This window comes from Rhipicephalus sanguineus, chromosome 5 (genome assembly GCF_013339695.2).
Source record: "Rhipicephalus sanguineus isolate Rsan-2018 chromosome 5, BIME_Rsan_1.4, whole genome shotgun sequence".
Classification (NCBI taxonomy): Eukaryota; Metazoa; Arthropoda; class Arachnida; order Ixodida; family Ixodidae; genus Rhipicephalus; species Rhipicephalus sanguineus.
Genome location: NC_051180.1, coordinates 27,884,144 through 27,897,521, shown reverse-complemented (window position 1 = coordinate 27,897,521; position 13,378 = coordinate 27,884,144). Strand labels below are relative to the sequence as shown.

The 13,378-nt window shown below is 45.6% G+C and overlaps 2 protein-coding genes across 3 annotated transcripts in view; one reads left to right on the top strand and one right to left on the bottom strand.

Annotated features, from left to right (window-relative positions):
- Window positions 1-1,337, bottom strand: part of LOC119394057 (YEATS domain-containing protein 2) — a 28,446-nt gene extending 27,109 nt beyond the window's left edge. The window contains exons 1-2 of the mRNA XM_049415903.1: window positions 957-1,337; window positions 199-296 (exon numbers count right to left, since the gene is read on the bottom strand). Of these exons, the coding sequence (XP_049271860.1) occupies window positions 199-296; window positions 957-1,056 (198 nt within the window). The 5' untranslated portion in view covers window positions 1,057-1,337. The remainder of the gene's footprint in view (window positions 1-198; window positions 297-956) is intronic.
- Window positions 1,338-1,588: 251 nt separating this feature from the next.
- LOC119393403 (uncharacterized) overlaps window positions 1,589-13,378 on the top strand; it is a 53,219-nt gene continuing 41,429 nt past the window's right edge. The window contains exons 1-3 of one of the 2 annotated variants that reach the window (XM_037660396.2): window positions 1,589-2,183; window positions 5,604-5,796; window positions 6,818-6,926. In XM_037660396.2, coding sequence (XP_037516324.1) covers window positions 1,900-2,183; window positions 5,604-5,796; window positions 6,818-6,926 — 586 coding nt within the window. In that variant the 5' untranslated portion in view covers window positions 1,589-1,899. Of the gene's footprint in view, window positions 2,184-5,603; window positions 5,797-6,814; window positions 6,927-13,378 lie in introns of both variants that reach the window. The other variant, XM_037660395.2, reaches the window with a different exon arrangement.

Sequence of the window (13,378 nt, the reverse complement as noted above, 5' to 3'; positions counted from 1 at the left end):
CTAGTTGTAGTCTGAACAATGCACATGGACAAGAGAGGGCATTACTAGCAACCATAACAGATTAAAGGGCTTAGAGCGAAAGCTGGTAAAGACATCCAGTGGATAAACCGACAATCCAAACACTACAAAGACTCCAAGGATAGCATCCCCAAAGCAGGAACTCTCACAACTAGCAGCTGTAAGCCAGAAAGTTCAAACCTTGTTGATGAGATCCAGTTCGGCCTCTCGGGCTGAAATTTCACTGCAGAACTGGTTTCGCACGATCTGCTCAATTTTCTTGACAGCGGCATCCTTGGCTGTGGAAGTAAAAATACAAACAGATGGTTGACATGGCTGCATGCATGTCAGCGTGACAATACATGAGGTCTGCAGATAATTAAAGATAATGTACGCTTCAGGTAAGGTTAAACAAGAGAACACTGTGTTTACCTCATGCGCAGGTTTATTGTAGTGGTGATATTATACGGACCCTGCCCGTATATTATTACCGATACGCAATACATTTCATGGATATAAGAACAGGCTTTCGCAGATGGGCCACCGCATGAACCCATGATCGTTCCCCACAATGCAAAATTTAGCGACAAAGCCAAACCACGGCACGAATGAGAAGCTGCAACAGCAAGCATTCCTTGCGAAGTTGACACCTCGATGTGACGTTGATATGCGCGTTGTCTTAGTCCGATGACGTTCCAGCCATTATGACATCGTCTTCACACAAAATATTGCGTTTCTGGACCACTAAACGCTAGCACAACACGCTGCCTCCTTTCTGATCGTCTCGCCAGAATACACTCAAGTAGTGCAACGACGTCGTACTTCAGCAGCATGTGATGCGCCGCTTAAGTCGATGTCACAAAGAAGCAATCAAGTGTATCCATCACAACTATCCTGCACGAATGATGTTGGCTTTTTTTAGCGCATCGCCTCATCGTTCCAGTAGCTGATCAACTCACCATCTTGTTCGTGCAACTTAAGTCTCTTCTGCTGTGCCTGTAGAGGAATAGACTCATAGTCTGGATCCTGATCGATGGCTCTCTTCTGCCCCTGTGACATGCTGCGATGACAGGAGACGAGAAGGAGAAAAGTAAAACATGAAAACAAACGCGATAGCGGTCCCTGTGTCACGGATCAAGAGCGGGGTGGGAGGCCTTTCGACTACGTTCTCTCGACAAAAAACACCTACAAACGCTGAGTCAGCTCACTAAATGTACATTAAAGGCTCATTTTTCTTGTCCATGTGACTTGAGGATACTTTGTCGAGCGAAGTAACAATAAAAAACCACTTTGAACGCTGCACTTTTTAATGTTCATTGAAGGAGTTGACATTGTGCTATGGGCGCCGCCATGTTTAAAACACACGCGATTGGTGCGCCATATGCGAAGCATTGACGCAACTAACACAAGCAAAAATTATAACACGCTTTTAATTCAAATAACGAAGGTTGCGTAAGTTTATTAAAATAATACAATTAACTAATCTTGAACATTACATAGACTTCGTGCGCTGTTTAAGCGCGTACTTGACGGTGCTGGCCCATAGTTGCTCGCGTCGGTTTACTTGCTCGAGCCTCGAGCAGCTCGTGAGGTGTAGGTGGCGCGGCGGGCGCTACGGGAGAAAATTTGCCACCGCGCCGACCATTATTCGTGTGCAGGTGTTTGTGGATTGTTTTATGTTGTCCGCGTTTTGTTTTCTTCCCCCCAACAATGTCCTGTTTAGCCTGAAGCAACGGTGTTTTGATTCTACGTCTCAGCACCGAGCCCCTTCCTCAGCAGCCCTCTGGCATGAGCCGCTGTGACCCTTAGCAAGTTACGCCACCGTGCTCGCCAAATCTCCCACCCCCATTTTCTTTTTTCTCCGTTCGACGACCCATCATCGGCGAGATCCCACATCAAATCATGTCCGGCAGTGGAATCGTGAGCGCGCAGGGCACCGTGGTTTTCGGTTTGCCGTCCGCTCCAGCGGACCCTGAGTTGCAGCCCGTGGCGCAAAGGTCTACGCTGTCTCCCGACGCGTCACCCTTCGTGCCCAAGAACTTCGCCGTGTCCGTGGTGGCAGCGGGAACTCCGCAGACGCCCTTCGCTGCTGCCTCAACGTCCCCAGCCGCTCCGACTGTGGCTGATAGCGACATGACGTACCCACCGCCGCTGCCTCCTCCGAATGTTCAAACCTTCTACATCACGTAAGCGTCTCTTCGCATTACCGACCATCGCGCTACTCCTCTGCCGAGGCGACCTTTCCCCGAATTACACCTTCTCCTTTGACCTGCTCGCTCAACCTAGCCCGCTTTTCCTCGTTGCCGACTGAATCTAGTGTAGAGAGCCGAGCGAGTCGTGAATTCGCGCTGAAACGCCAGCGTAACTGAGGGCAACGGCACGCTAGCAGCGCCCGCCGTTTTGTGGGTCGTTGCGCTGTGCTTGATGATGAATTCCTCTCTTTTTGTTGTTTTTTGCGGCGGCCCTTCAGAGCGTTTAAAGCAAATGCTCGCCCGTTTAACCGCTAGCGTGGGACACTCGCTCCTGTATCCGCACACGTGTGCGACGTGGCGTTTTTATGCATGGCGTCTTCTTAATGCGGTGGACGGTCGGGCGTCCGAGCGTAGTAACAAGCATGTCGATTCATTCGGCATATCGTTTACTGTCACCCCCCTCAGCCTCGTTATTTCACTGAGTGGCGTGGTGAGAGTTGTGTGGAATAGCAGCCGTAGTGGCCAGAAAGTATTATTCCGGAAAAAAAAGATTAAAGTGCGCGCACGCTTTCGGAGCCAGGAAGTGTGCGAGTTGTCGGCCACTTGTCTGTGACGGCAGCCAAGGCCTCACGTGCGCGTCGTGTGTCGTAACTACAGCTGATAAGGAAGCGAGCTTTTGCTGAAATCTTTGAAGGCTGCATCGCGACTTGCTTCGATTTCTGGCGCGTCAGCCTCACAACGACGTCTTGCGTCCGCGTGTAATCGTCGCGACAACAGAAGTTGCGAAACACTTCTAAACAAAACCTCAGCCCGCGCCATGCTTACTCTTGAAGGGTAACACGCAGTAGTGTTGCGATGTGTGCAAGCAACCGATGTCACGCGGTGCCCTTTCACTCGCGATCGGAATCGAGTTTCTCGATCGCGATTGGCTTAAACGCGTAAGACTCGAAAAGGAGCCCAATCGCGGTCGAGAAATTCGATCCAGATCGGGGTTCGTTCACAATCATAGTGCCCGTGTGACGCATTTATTCTGCCTTTTCTTTGTGTGTTCACAAAAAAATTCAGGCTGTGGAACTCTTCAGTTGTATGCACAGTAGTAAAGCTATGCAGCCCAAGATTGAGGAAATATATATTCGAGCATATTTTTTAGCAACCTTTTTCATCACTTCAAAGCATAAATTTTACAGCAAGCTTGGTCAGGATTAAAATTGCAAGTTCGAGGATATCAGCACTTGTGAATGAAACTAACCTGACCATGTCAAAACAGTATCAATTGCATAATAGGTATTACTGCACATTTTCCTGTGTGTCTTGTGTTAGGAGTAAATGCCAGTCTTCTTGATGCCTGTATACCATAAAAAGTGTCCCCCCCCCCCTCCTAATCGAGCCACAAACATTACTACTGTCCCCTTGAGGAGGTTTTTTGAAGCATGTGACAGTCATATTTTTTCCCGTCTTCTCTATGCTCAAAACGGTGTGATGATTTATGCATAATTTACACAACTAAAGGAAAGTCTCCTGAGGACATTTGAAGGCAGATCACTGTGAAGTTAGCTGCTGATGATGAAATAATGTAACTGTTTTTCAGTCACTGTTCATACAGTCACAGAAATTCCCCAACCATTGTTTTTAGATTTTCCACCAAATGATGTCACCTCTGTAATAAATGTCTATCATTTTTATCCGCCCCTGTATCTATGATTTTCTTTCCTTTACATCGACTGTCACTTTAGTTACTGTAATGGAGTACTGTTATGTAACCAGTAACAGTGTGAAAGCTACAAGTTAGTCGAATGACAGAGTAACAAGTTACGATAACAGGTTGCCTGAAAATGTCAGTAGTTGTGTTTACCACATAGTTTTACAGTAAGTGGTTGGGACAGGGAAAAAAAGCTGCATGAAAACAGCTTGACAGTGCCCCACGTCCCAGGTTCACTGTGGCAAACACGATGGCAAAAGCAAAGTAAATTTAAGCACAATTCAAACCAACACTGCACATGCTATACATTGAAAAAAAGAGTTGTACAAAAAGGAAATAATAGTACGGACATATTTAACAAAGCATATTTGAAATAGACGAATTAGAGAGAATACGTACATTTTCACGATTAATTTTGAAACTATTTAGAGTATTTGGCAAACAGTAACACAGTGCCTCAAAACCATAGTTAATGCGTGGCCTTGGAACATACCAATGTTCAGAGTGTTGGTTTAGGCGCTGGTGCTAAAGTTGCTGGTGACAAAAAGTAGTGGTAACTGCTTACTGCCTGAGAGTGCCTGGCACTATAAAGAATTGCAATTGTTAGCAAGCTGAATCGTGAGGAACTCGACTGCTAAATTTGGGCACTGCATTGCCTCTGATAAGTATGAACAAAACCATGAATTAAAAGAACGGCACTGTATTTGCCCACAGTTGCCACTTCACATTTTTAATTCCCCAATAAATGTAGTTGTGGTTTGTCGCATAGTCCTACAGCTATGTAGAATAAAACGTGCTGGTACTTTACACAGAGTAGCTACTGTGTGTAAGAGGCAGATATTTTGCATTATGAGCTGATTTCTTTATGCAGTATGTATGTTGGATTTATTATGGGATAATGACACTTCAATATGCACTCAAAAGAAATCTCAAAATTCACTGCCGCAAGTGCTGCTCTTACAATATGTTCGACATTGTCTCAAAGGTGTTCTGGCACGATGCACGAGGTCACAGGTTCGATTTCTCGGCTGTGCGACCACGTTTCAGGGTAGTATAACAGAAGGATACCTTTGCACCAGGGGCGTAGCCAGAAATTTTTTTCGGAGGGGGTTCAACCATACTTTATGTATGTTCGTGCGTGTGTTTGTATGTGTGCATGTATATATACACATGCAAAATTGAAAAATTTCGGGGGGGGGGGTTTGAACCCCCCCAACCCCCCCCCTTGGCTACGCCCCTGCTTTGCACCCATCCTTAGATGCATGTTAACGGATTTTATGAAGTAAAGGATGATTAATCCACAGCTGCTATATATTCTAGCCCATGTGCTGCTTATAGAGTAATGCCCACTCTACACCATATTTCTGACGTAAGCAAGGAGCATTAGCCTTCGTTTTATTGTTGTGAACAAGAGGCTCGTAGGGGCCTTGAAATGTTGGCATTTGCCTAATTTTTAACCTATTTTGGTGAGAGTGTTACTCCGGCTTTAGTATGTATCCTCGCCAAACGGTATTCCGTTGGGGTAATTGAAGACCCAAAGACTCTATGCTATCATTGAAGCAGCACACGTTACTTCTGTCAGTTTAGATGATTGATTTTTTTTATCAGATGCAGTGTCTGCGCAAGTCTATCATATCCGAGTTGTCGAATTGTTTTTTTTTCTGTTACATCTTCGTTTGCTGACAAGGTAACTGCTCTGTTGTGCGTACATGCAGGGGTCTGCCTGGATACTACGCCCCATATGTGCCGACACCAGCAGTGCCCTTCTACACCATGCAGTATCAGTGTCTATACCCACCCACGCCACCCATAGGTGTCTGCTGCCCTATGGAGGAGAGCATGCCAGCAGTTGCTGATGAGCCACCTATCACCACCATGGTCGCTCCTGCCACCGCAGCTGCTTCTGTGGTGAGCTCTTCACTTGGCTATGATGGGGCAGAGGGTTTTTACTGAATTAACCTGGACAACCAAAACTGTTGCAGGAACTAACTTTTTTTTTTGCTGCCAACATTGAAAAACTTTATATACATGGGAGTGCCCGCACCACACCTTGTGTACAATTACCTGCTTTTACAGCTTGGCAGCTAAGGCATTGTAATGCTAAGCACAAGGACATGGGTTCAATTCTTAGCCACAGCGGCCACATCTTGATGTGGGTAAACCACCAGTAGACTTATGTGCATGGTAAAGGACCTGTTTGTATGTGCACCCTACTGTAGTATTTTGGCACTTGCAAGCGTCAACCAGTACTCACTAGAATGTTGGTGACAACCAGGCTTCCTGGCTTATCCAGAGTGTAGAAGATGTCCTGTACCAAAATATTGTAAATAAAAACTGCACATTGCCATTTTTCTCTAATGCTGTCTGGGTGCCATTTTTGGAACAGGAAAAAAAAGGAATAGTTTGTTGCCTAAATGTGGACGTATGTAACATTTGTGGAAGTATGCAGATCAGTATTAAAAACATTCAAGTCTCTTTTCCTTTAGGTCAGTGTGTAAAGTTACCGTGTTCGGCGTATTGAATATGCGTTAGGGCACAGCACTTCATTACATGTCTGTTTATTGAGCATCACTGAGAGTACATAGTCAAGATTAGTTATAGTACTGTGCACACCCATCAAAACTTGGTGTCTTGCTTAATATCCAAAGAAAGTTTCTTTTTTTTTTAAATACTGGAATTGCGTTATGTGTATGTTTGTGTCAGTGATACTTCTTACTTGAAATTTAGAACTGAAGGAGTTATTTTGCCAGCAGCGCGCTTGACCCTGTGATGGTGGCAGGTCTACACCGTTGGCAGCTGCATTCCTTTGCTATCATCCTTTGTCTCCCTCTTGCGGCGCGGATGTATCAGCTTTCGGTGTGTCTGCTTACAGTGCTTCTGGTGTCTCCTTTCCTCAGGGTTCTTATGTCCTTGTGTCTGTTTTCAGCAGCAGCAGTCCTTGCAGCAGTTACAGCAGCCCATGATACAAAATGCCAGAAGAAACAAAAAGAAAAGCAGAAGTGGACGCCGGAGAGAAAGCGCCTCACACAGAGATCCTAGTAAGTGGGTTTCACTCTTTGTGTGTGTGTGCATGTGTCTTGTCTACACTTCAAATCGCCATACAAGGAATGATGCTGCAATCAATGTTTGGAATAGGGGGTCCTGTCCTCATGCGAAAAGATTTGGTAACTTTCATCACTCCACATACTTTTGAAGATTTTTACACCCTTAGGGATTTGTCTTGATCTCAAACGATAGCAGCGGTCATTACACTTTCAGTTCCCTTGTTCATCTCGATCTTCCTTATGTTTTCCGGTCTGAAAGGCTATATTGTGCAAATATATACAGTGCGGTCCGCTTTTGGAGGGAACAAATGAATGTGTGGTGCCTGCGTATTGCTGCCCTTGGGGAGCGGCGCGAATGTGACACAGCATGCACATATGCTGTAAGCGTCTCAGTGTGCTTATCCATGTCGTCTGGTACGGAGCTCTGTTGCCACTTGGCATGTCTTCGCTGCTTCGTGGGTGCACTTGCTTGGAAACCTTGTACAAAGAAAAGTTCCTTGCTTGGGAGCCTTCTTCTTGCTCCTCTGATGGTAGGCAGTTGGCAGTGCCTCAAACATAGTTGCGGTTATATATTCAATTACAATGTGCAGGCGATTACGGGGTCCATTTTATTAAGGGGAAAAAAACTCGGACGATGCTTAAGCTTCACCTTCAGGAGCGGAACGCGATAGTGTTATTGGGCCCTGTTTTGCATCGCTTGCTCATTTGCAAGCCATGCGTCGCTTCTTGGTCGACACCTCAAACATGTTGTGAGGGAAGGAATGTCTGTGCGCGTGACGTTGGCCGTTGCAAACTCTCCTAGGGTGACTACTGCAAGTGCAGTAGACTCTCGTTAAACAGAACCTGAAGGGACCAAGAACATATGTTCCATTTCCTGAGAGATGAACAGGGTTGCATTATTCAGGTACGAAACCAATCGTAGCGGGAGCAGTTGTTCCATTTAGGCAGCAATTCTGTTTAACTCTTTCATTACCATGCCTATTCAAATTGATCACCGGTGATCGATGCCTTGAATCGTCGATTTTGGCATGTTAAATTTGCCTCTCGTGTACCTAGCACCTCCTACTTAGTTAGTCCAGCCACTGAACTTTCAGAATCAGTTTGAATTTGGTTGTTTTGGCAACATTGTGATTTTTGACGGACCTTCGCGTGAACCAATGTGCATGTGTTGTTGGGAAAATACGCTTGGCTGACAAACGTGAAAGAAATATGTGCCGCTTGGGGTTATGCTTCAGTAACATCAAGGTTCTGTAATCAAAAGAACTTTTGCAAGTCAAATATCAAATTATGGTGTCAGCTTTGCAATCTGACAGTGTTGAGCGGTAATAATGGCCTAAAATTTATGCCAGCTGTTCACTAGAGAGCTGTTGTTTGAAGTCGAAGATTTATTCTACCAAAAATTATTTCCCTAGGTCCACCGCATGTATGACGTATCGACATGGCCTTTTCAGCCAGTTTCCAGCAGCTTCACTTTCGCTTCTATTGTTACATCAGACACAGGGCCGCATCCCGAGTCTCTAGTCGCTCCTATGGCACCTTTGTCAGCGCGCCATGGGTGCGCACCTGCACCGCGATAGACGTGCTCCGCTGGACGAGCTTTGGGTCCGAAGATGACAGCACCTCAGCTTCAAGCTCTGATGATGACGATATTTTGCATCAGCCTGGGACATCTGCGGCCATTCAGGGGTCGGTTTTGTTTACGGCCTCAAGTGGTCTCCTCCAGGGGTGCATGGGTAGCTGCTGACCTTTGTGCACAATCTTGAGCTGCTCTGGTTACGTGCCAGGTCCACACATCGCTGGGGCGCGATGTGCTGGTGCCGGCTGCGAAGCTTCTCCTCTCGACACGAAGGCCCCGGGAGTAGATCTTGGCCCCGCACTACAGAGCAGCGAGAGACGTTTTAGGACTGGACATAATTTAGTTCTTTTCTTTTATTGTGATAGCAATTATATGGACAGTCTCGGCTGAATTTTGCCGTCGCCGTCGCCCGTCATGCACTGTATATGTATAAGTATGTATATACAGTGGAACCCCGCTGTTACGTTCCTCACTGCTGCGTTTTCCCGGCTGTTACGTCGTTTTCCGCCGGTCCCGGCATAGCTCCCATAGGATACAATGTATTGGGAACCCCGCTGTTACGTCGTAACTGTCGGACCGTTCCCGTATGATACGTCGCGAAGTGCGCTCGGAGCCGACCGAGTGACTACCAAAGAGAGCGGCCATGGTGCATTTTCACGCAGCTTGGCCTCGTTTGACCGTAATATTAGCCGCATGAGAGGCGCAAGCAACAGAATCTTTCAATTGATGCAAACAAAAGCATGGCCTTCGAGATTCAAATTGCAAAGATGGCGTCTATGACGTAACTGCTCGCGAAAGCAAGGCCTTCGAGATTGGCATTTACTATTGACAAAAGCATAGCCTTTGAGATTTGTATTGCACAAACATGGCGTGTATGACGTAATTGCTTGCGAAAGCAAGGCCTTCGAGATTGGCATTCACTTCTGTCATCGCGTTGGCGTAGACTCATCATCATCGTTTTTTGTCGGAGAACGGGAGGAGTTCGCGCTGGTTGGAGCTCGCATGGTCGTGCGTGCGGTTCGCGGTCGGACTCGCAGCGCCGGTCGTGATTGCGTGTGCTTAGTTCTTTCATGCCTACAGCTGTTGGTGTTAAAAAAATCACATACGTTGATTACATTTCTGTGGATGAGGCAGTCCTTAGCTCCGCGTTTCTATCCATCGACTAGATCGCGGCTGAGCGCGCCAATTTTCGTGCTGCTCGTAAGAATTGAAATAAAATTCTGTACCACTAAATATTTTGCCGTTTTTCCTGTTTTTCGTCTCTTACGTTTATTTTCTACGGTCCCTTCAAAAACGTATCAGCGGGGTTCTACTGTATATATAAAAGCCCCAAAGAAAAATAATTCAGAAAAATGCTTCCGAAGCGCGGAATCGAACCAGGGACCTCTTGCTCCGCAGCGAGTGGCGCTATCCACTACGCCACGAAACACACATCCTCCACGTAGCTAATGGCGAGCGTTATATACACACCATTTACCGCTGGACGGACTCAGAGACGCGAGGCGCTTACAAGCGTTTCTTCATTACCAGCGAGATGGCGTTAGGAGCGCGACGGGTGGATTTAAAAGTCGTCGGCGAGCGCGCTCGCTTCTTGTTATGTTTGCGCAGGGAGAACCTTGCCCTTCCGCTGTCTGCTCGCGCGGTTTTCTCGTGCTGACAGGAAGAGGGATGTTTCACGCTTTCACCGTGATGTCCGCGCTCATGTTACGGAGCGTACGAAAGTCACTCGAGCTCAAGGGACGCCGCTAAACGAACAAACAGAAGATGAGCGCGAACTATCAAGTGTCACAGCTCGACACTTGAAGCACTCTAGTTTCCTTCGCTGCTTTGGCGGCCTTTGCAACAGGAGCGCTGTTCAAACTGAGAGTATCCATTGGCGAGCCTCACTTCGTATAGCATTAGTTTCTTGCTATCGCATTCATTGCTTCGCCCTTGCGGCGAAGCTGTGACTTTTTTTCAATACTGCAGTCGATCCTGGATATATCGAACTCGAAGGGGATCGCGAAATAGTTCGATATATAGATAATTCGAAATATAAAATATGCGTATTTAAGGCTTATATTAATGCATTGTAGGTCTCGAAACAGTTTCCGGAATTCGTAACAAGCGCTAACATGACGATTCCCTCACAACTAGTACGCTAAATAACAAGGTGGCAACTTCTTCTTTTGCAAGTTACCGCATTTTTTTTTCGCACGAAAAGAGTCCGTAAACTTGTCTTGCTTCTTGCGCGCCGTCAAGTTCATCAAGTCATCCTAAATATCATTGAAGCTTTCCAAATAAGCAAATTTGGCACCTTCCGCCACAACAGCGGTGACTGACGTTGAACGCCGATGCAAGCTCTGGAGCGCGGTAAGAGGTTGTTTAGCGGCAGCGTTGACTGAGCGGCGGTGTTGACATTTTCGTAACCGCACGGGTCCACTTCCGCGGCACCGGCAACGTCAGTCTTGATCGCGGCATCGATGCAGTCAGAAACAGCGATGTCATCTGCACCGATGAAGTCGCTTGCTGTACTCCCGTCAGAGAGCGCGCCCGGAAATGCTAAGTCGCAATATTCACTGAGGCACCGTAAGCCGTTGTCAGCGGTCATGACGAACCCAAAGTCGTCACCTGGCACCAAAGCCAGCAAGGAAACAGTTCATGACGGTGCTTTGCTTGACGTCGTTTCAAGCACCAGTCATCATTTTATCGCTACGAGCGGGTCAATGTTTAGTTCGACTCCCGAATGAGGATGTGTCAGGAACAAAGCGAGAAGTACACGGGTCTTCAAGCCGCAAGAGACAACGCAGCCCGCAGCCCACAAACAACGAAGGAACAACAAGTTGGCACCGTCGACATCTTGGCGATGGCGATGGCACTTGTAGCTATGTAGCAAGCAGCTGTGGCTTTGGCGCGAAAAGCAAGAAAAAGCGTAGCCTCCGAGATGTGTGTTTTATAACCGAAAACGCCAAAAATACGTCACGGTGTTGCAGATCTCGAAGGCCATGCTTTTCGGGCCCGCATGCCATCGTGCGCGAACAAACGGAAGAGAATGCGAACATTGCGACGAGGCTGCCGAGTATCTCCGCATTCATCTCATTTTGGTGCCTTCGGCAATCGGCCCCTTTGAAAAACACTGCGCACGCGTTACAACCTTACAGATTGCACATCAAACAAGCCGGTGCACTCTCAAGCGCTGCGGAACTAACCATATGAACTTTATGCGACGACACCGCCTTTTTGTCTCCTGCGCGCAAAGAGTGATCGGAACTTGACAGAACGCGGCCGAAAATGATCAACATTTGTTAGGAAAAATGCACTTCCTGGAGTTTGGCGCGGCGCAGTGTTCAATATACCGGATGTTTCGCTGTGCGGGAGTTCGATATAGTACGTGTGCACCAGCCCTACACTTTTGCACGGGAAATTCAAAGGGATTTCTCAACTGTTCGATACAGCCAATAATTCGATATATCCAAGTTTGATATATCCAGGATCGACTGTATCTGCAAAAATACGAATCAATATGCTTGGATGCATATTTTGGAACGCCAACCTATGCGGAGAGAGGTGGCTCATGGAAAGAGGTGACGCCAGACGAACTGGTGAAGTTCATTCCACATCTGATTTATATAGGTGTTGTTCACATCGTGGGAATCCTATATTGGAACACCAGCAGGCTATTCTCATAAAAAAAAAAAAAGAATTATGCCAAAAGTGCACCTGTGTCTCACGAAAACCAGGAAATGCTTCACCGCATTGCACGGGCAGCGAAGCAGTACCTCGGTTCAGATTTTTTAGTATATTTTAATAGAAACATTGTGTAGAACATTTATTATTTTTTATATTATCCCTGGGTCATTTATCTTCAAAATGTGTATTCTGAATTTTCTTTGTTCTGAGTGTTTTTGCATATATAGTGTTTTTATTGCTCTGTTTATCAGCCGGCAGGAAGAAGTTACACACTTTCAAATTTTTATGCATTCCACGATATTTTTGTTGCTTTACAACTTATATTTTTTGGGAAGACCATTTCATTATGCATAATTTGGTATGCTGCAATGTATGCTGGAATACTTTTCAAACTGGCAAAAAACTCTTCCCGAAACATATGAAAAATAACGATTTTCTCGCGGTAACGAAAGAGTTAAGATACCCTGCTTTAAATATATATTTCTTTATTTTTGAACAGATTTTGATGAAACTTTCACAGCTTATGTATTTTTAAGTCCTGATTTCAAATATAGAATTATCTTTCTAGTACAATTTGTAGTTTTTGAAGTATCGGACATTTCATGTACCTTGTTAGTAGCAAGATTTATTTCTAAACTGGCTTACTTATAACGCAAATCAACATATCACAATAACCTGGAATGAATACTGTATATGGTAAAACAAGAACGGGTGTTCTAGGCCCATTTGAACAAAAGTTAGGGTATATTGAACTTCCATGAGCAAAATCCCAGCTTGTCTCCAACTCACTTGCAAATGTTCAACGTACCATAACTTTTGTTCATATGGGTTTAGAACATCCATTTGTGTTTCACTGCATAGAGCATTCAAATATTCCAGGTTGTTGTGATATGCTGATTTGCTTTATAACTTTCTCACTTTAGAAGTAAATTTTTCTCCTAACGATACAAAAGCTATTTAATATTTCAAGAACTACATATTCTGTTAGAACAATAATAGCATGTTTGAAATCAGCAGATAAAAACACAGAAGATGTGAAAGTTTAATAAAAATCTACTTAAAAAATAAGCATGTTTTTGAAGCAGGGTCTCCCCTTAAATGGCAGTCTCATTCATTGTGCTGGTTGTGTGGCTATGACATTGTGCTGCTAATCAAAAGGATGCTTTTTCCTTGGCCATGACGGCAGCATTTCGATGGAGAG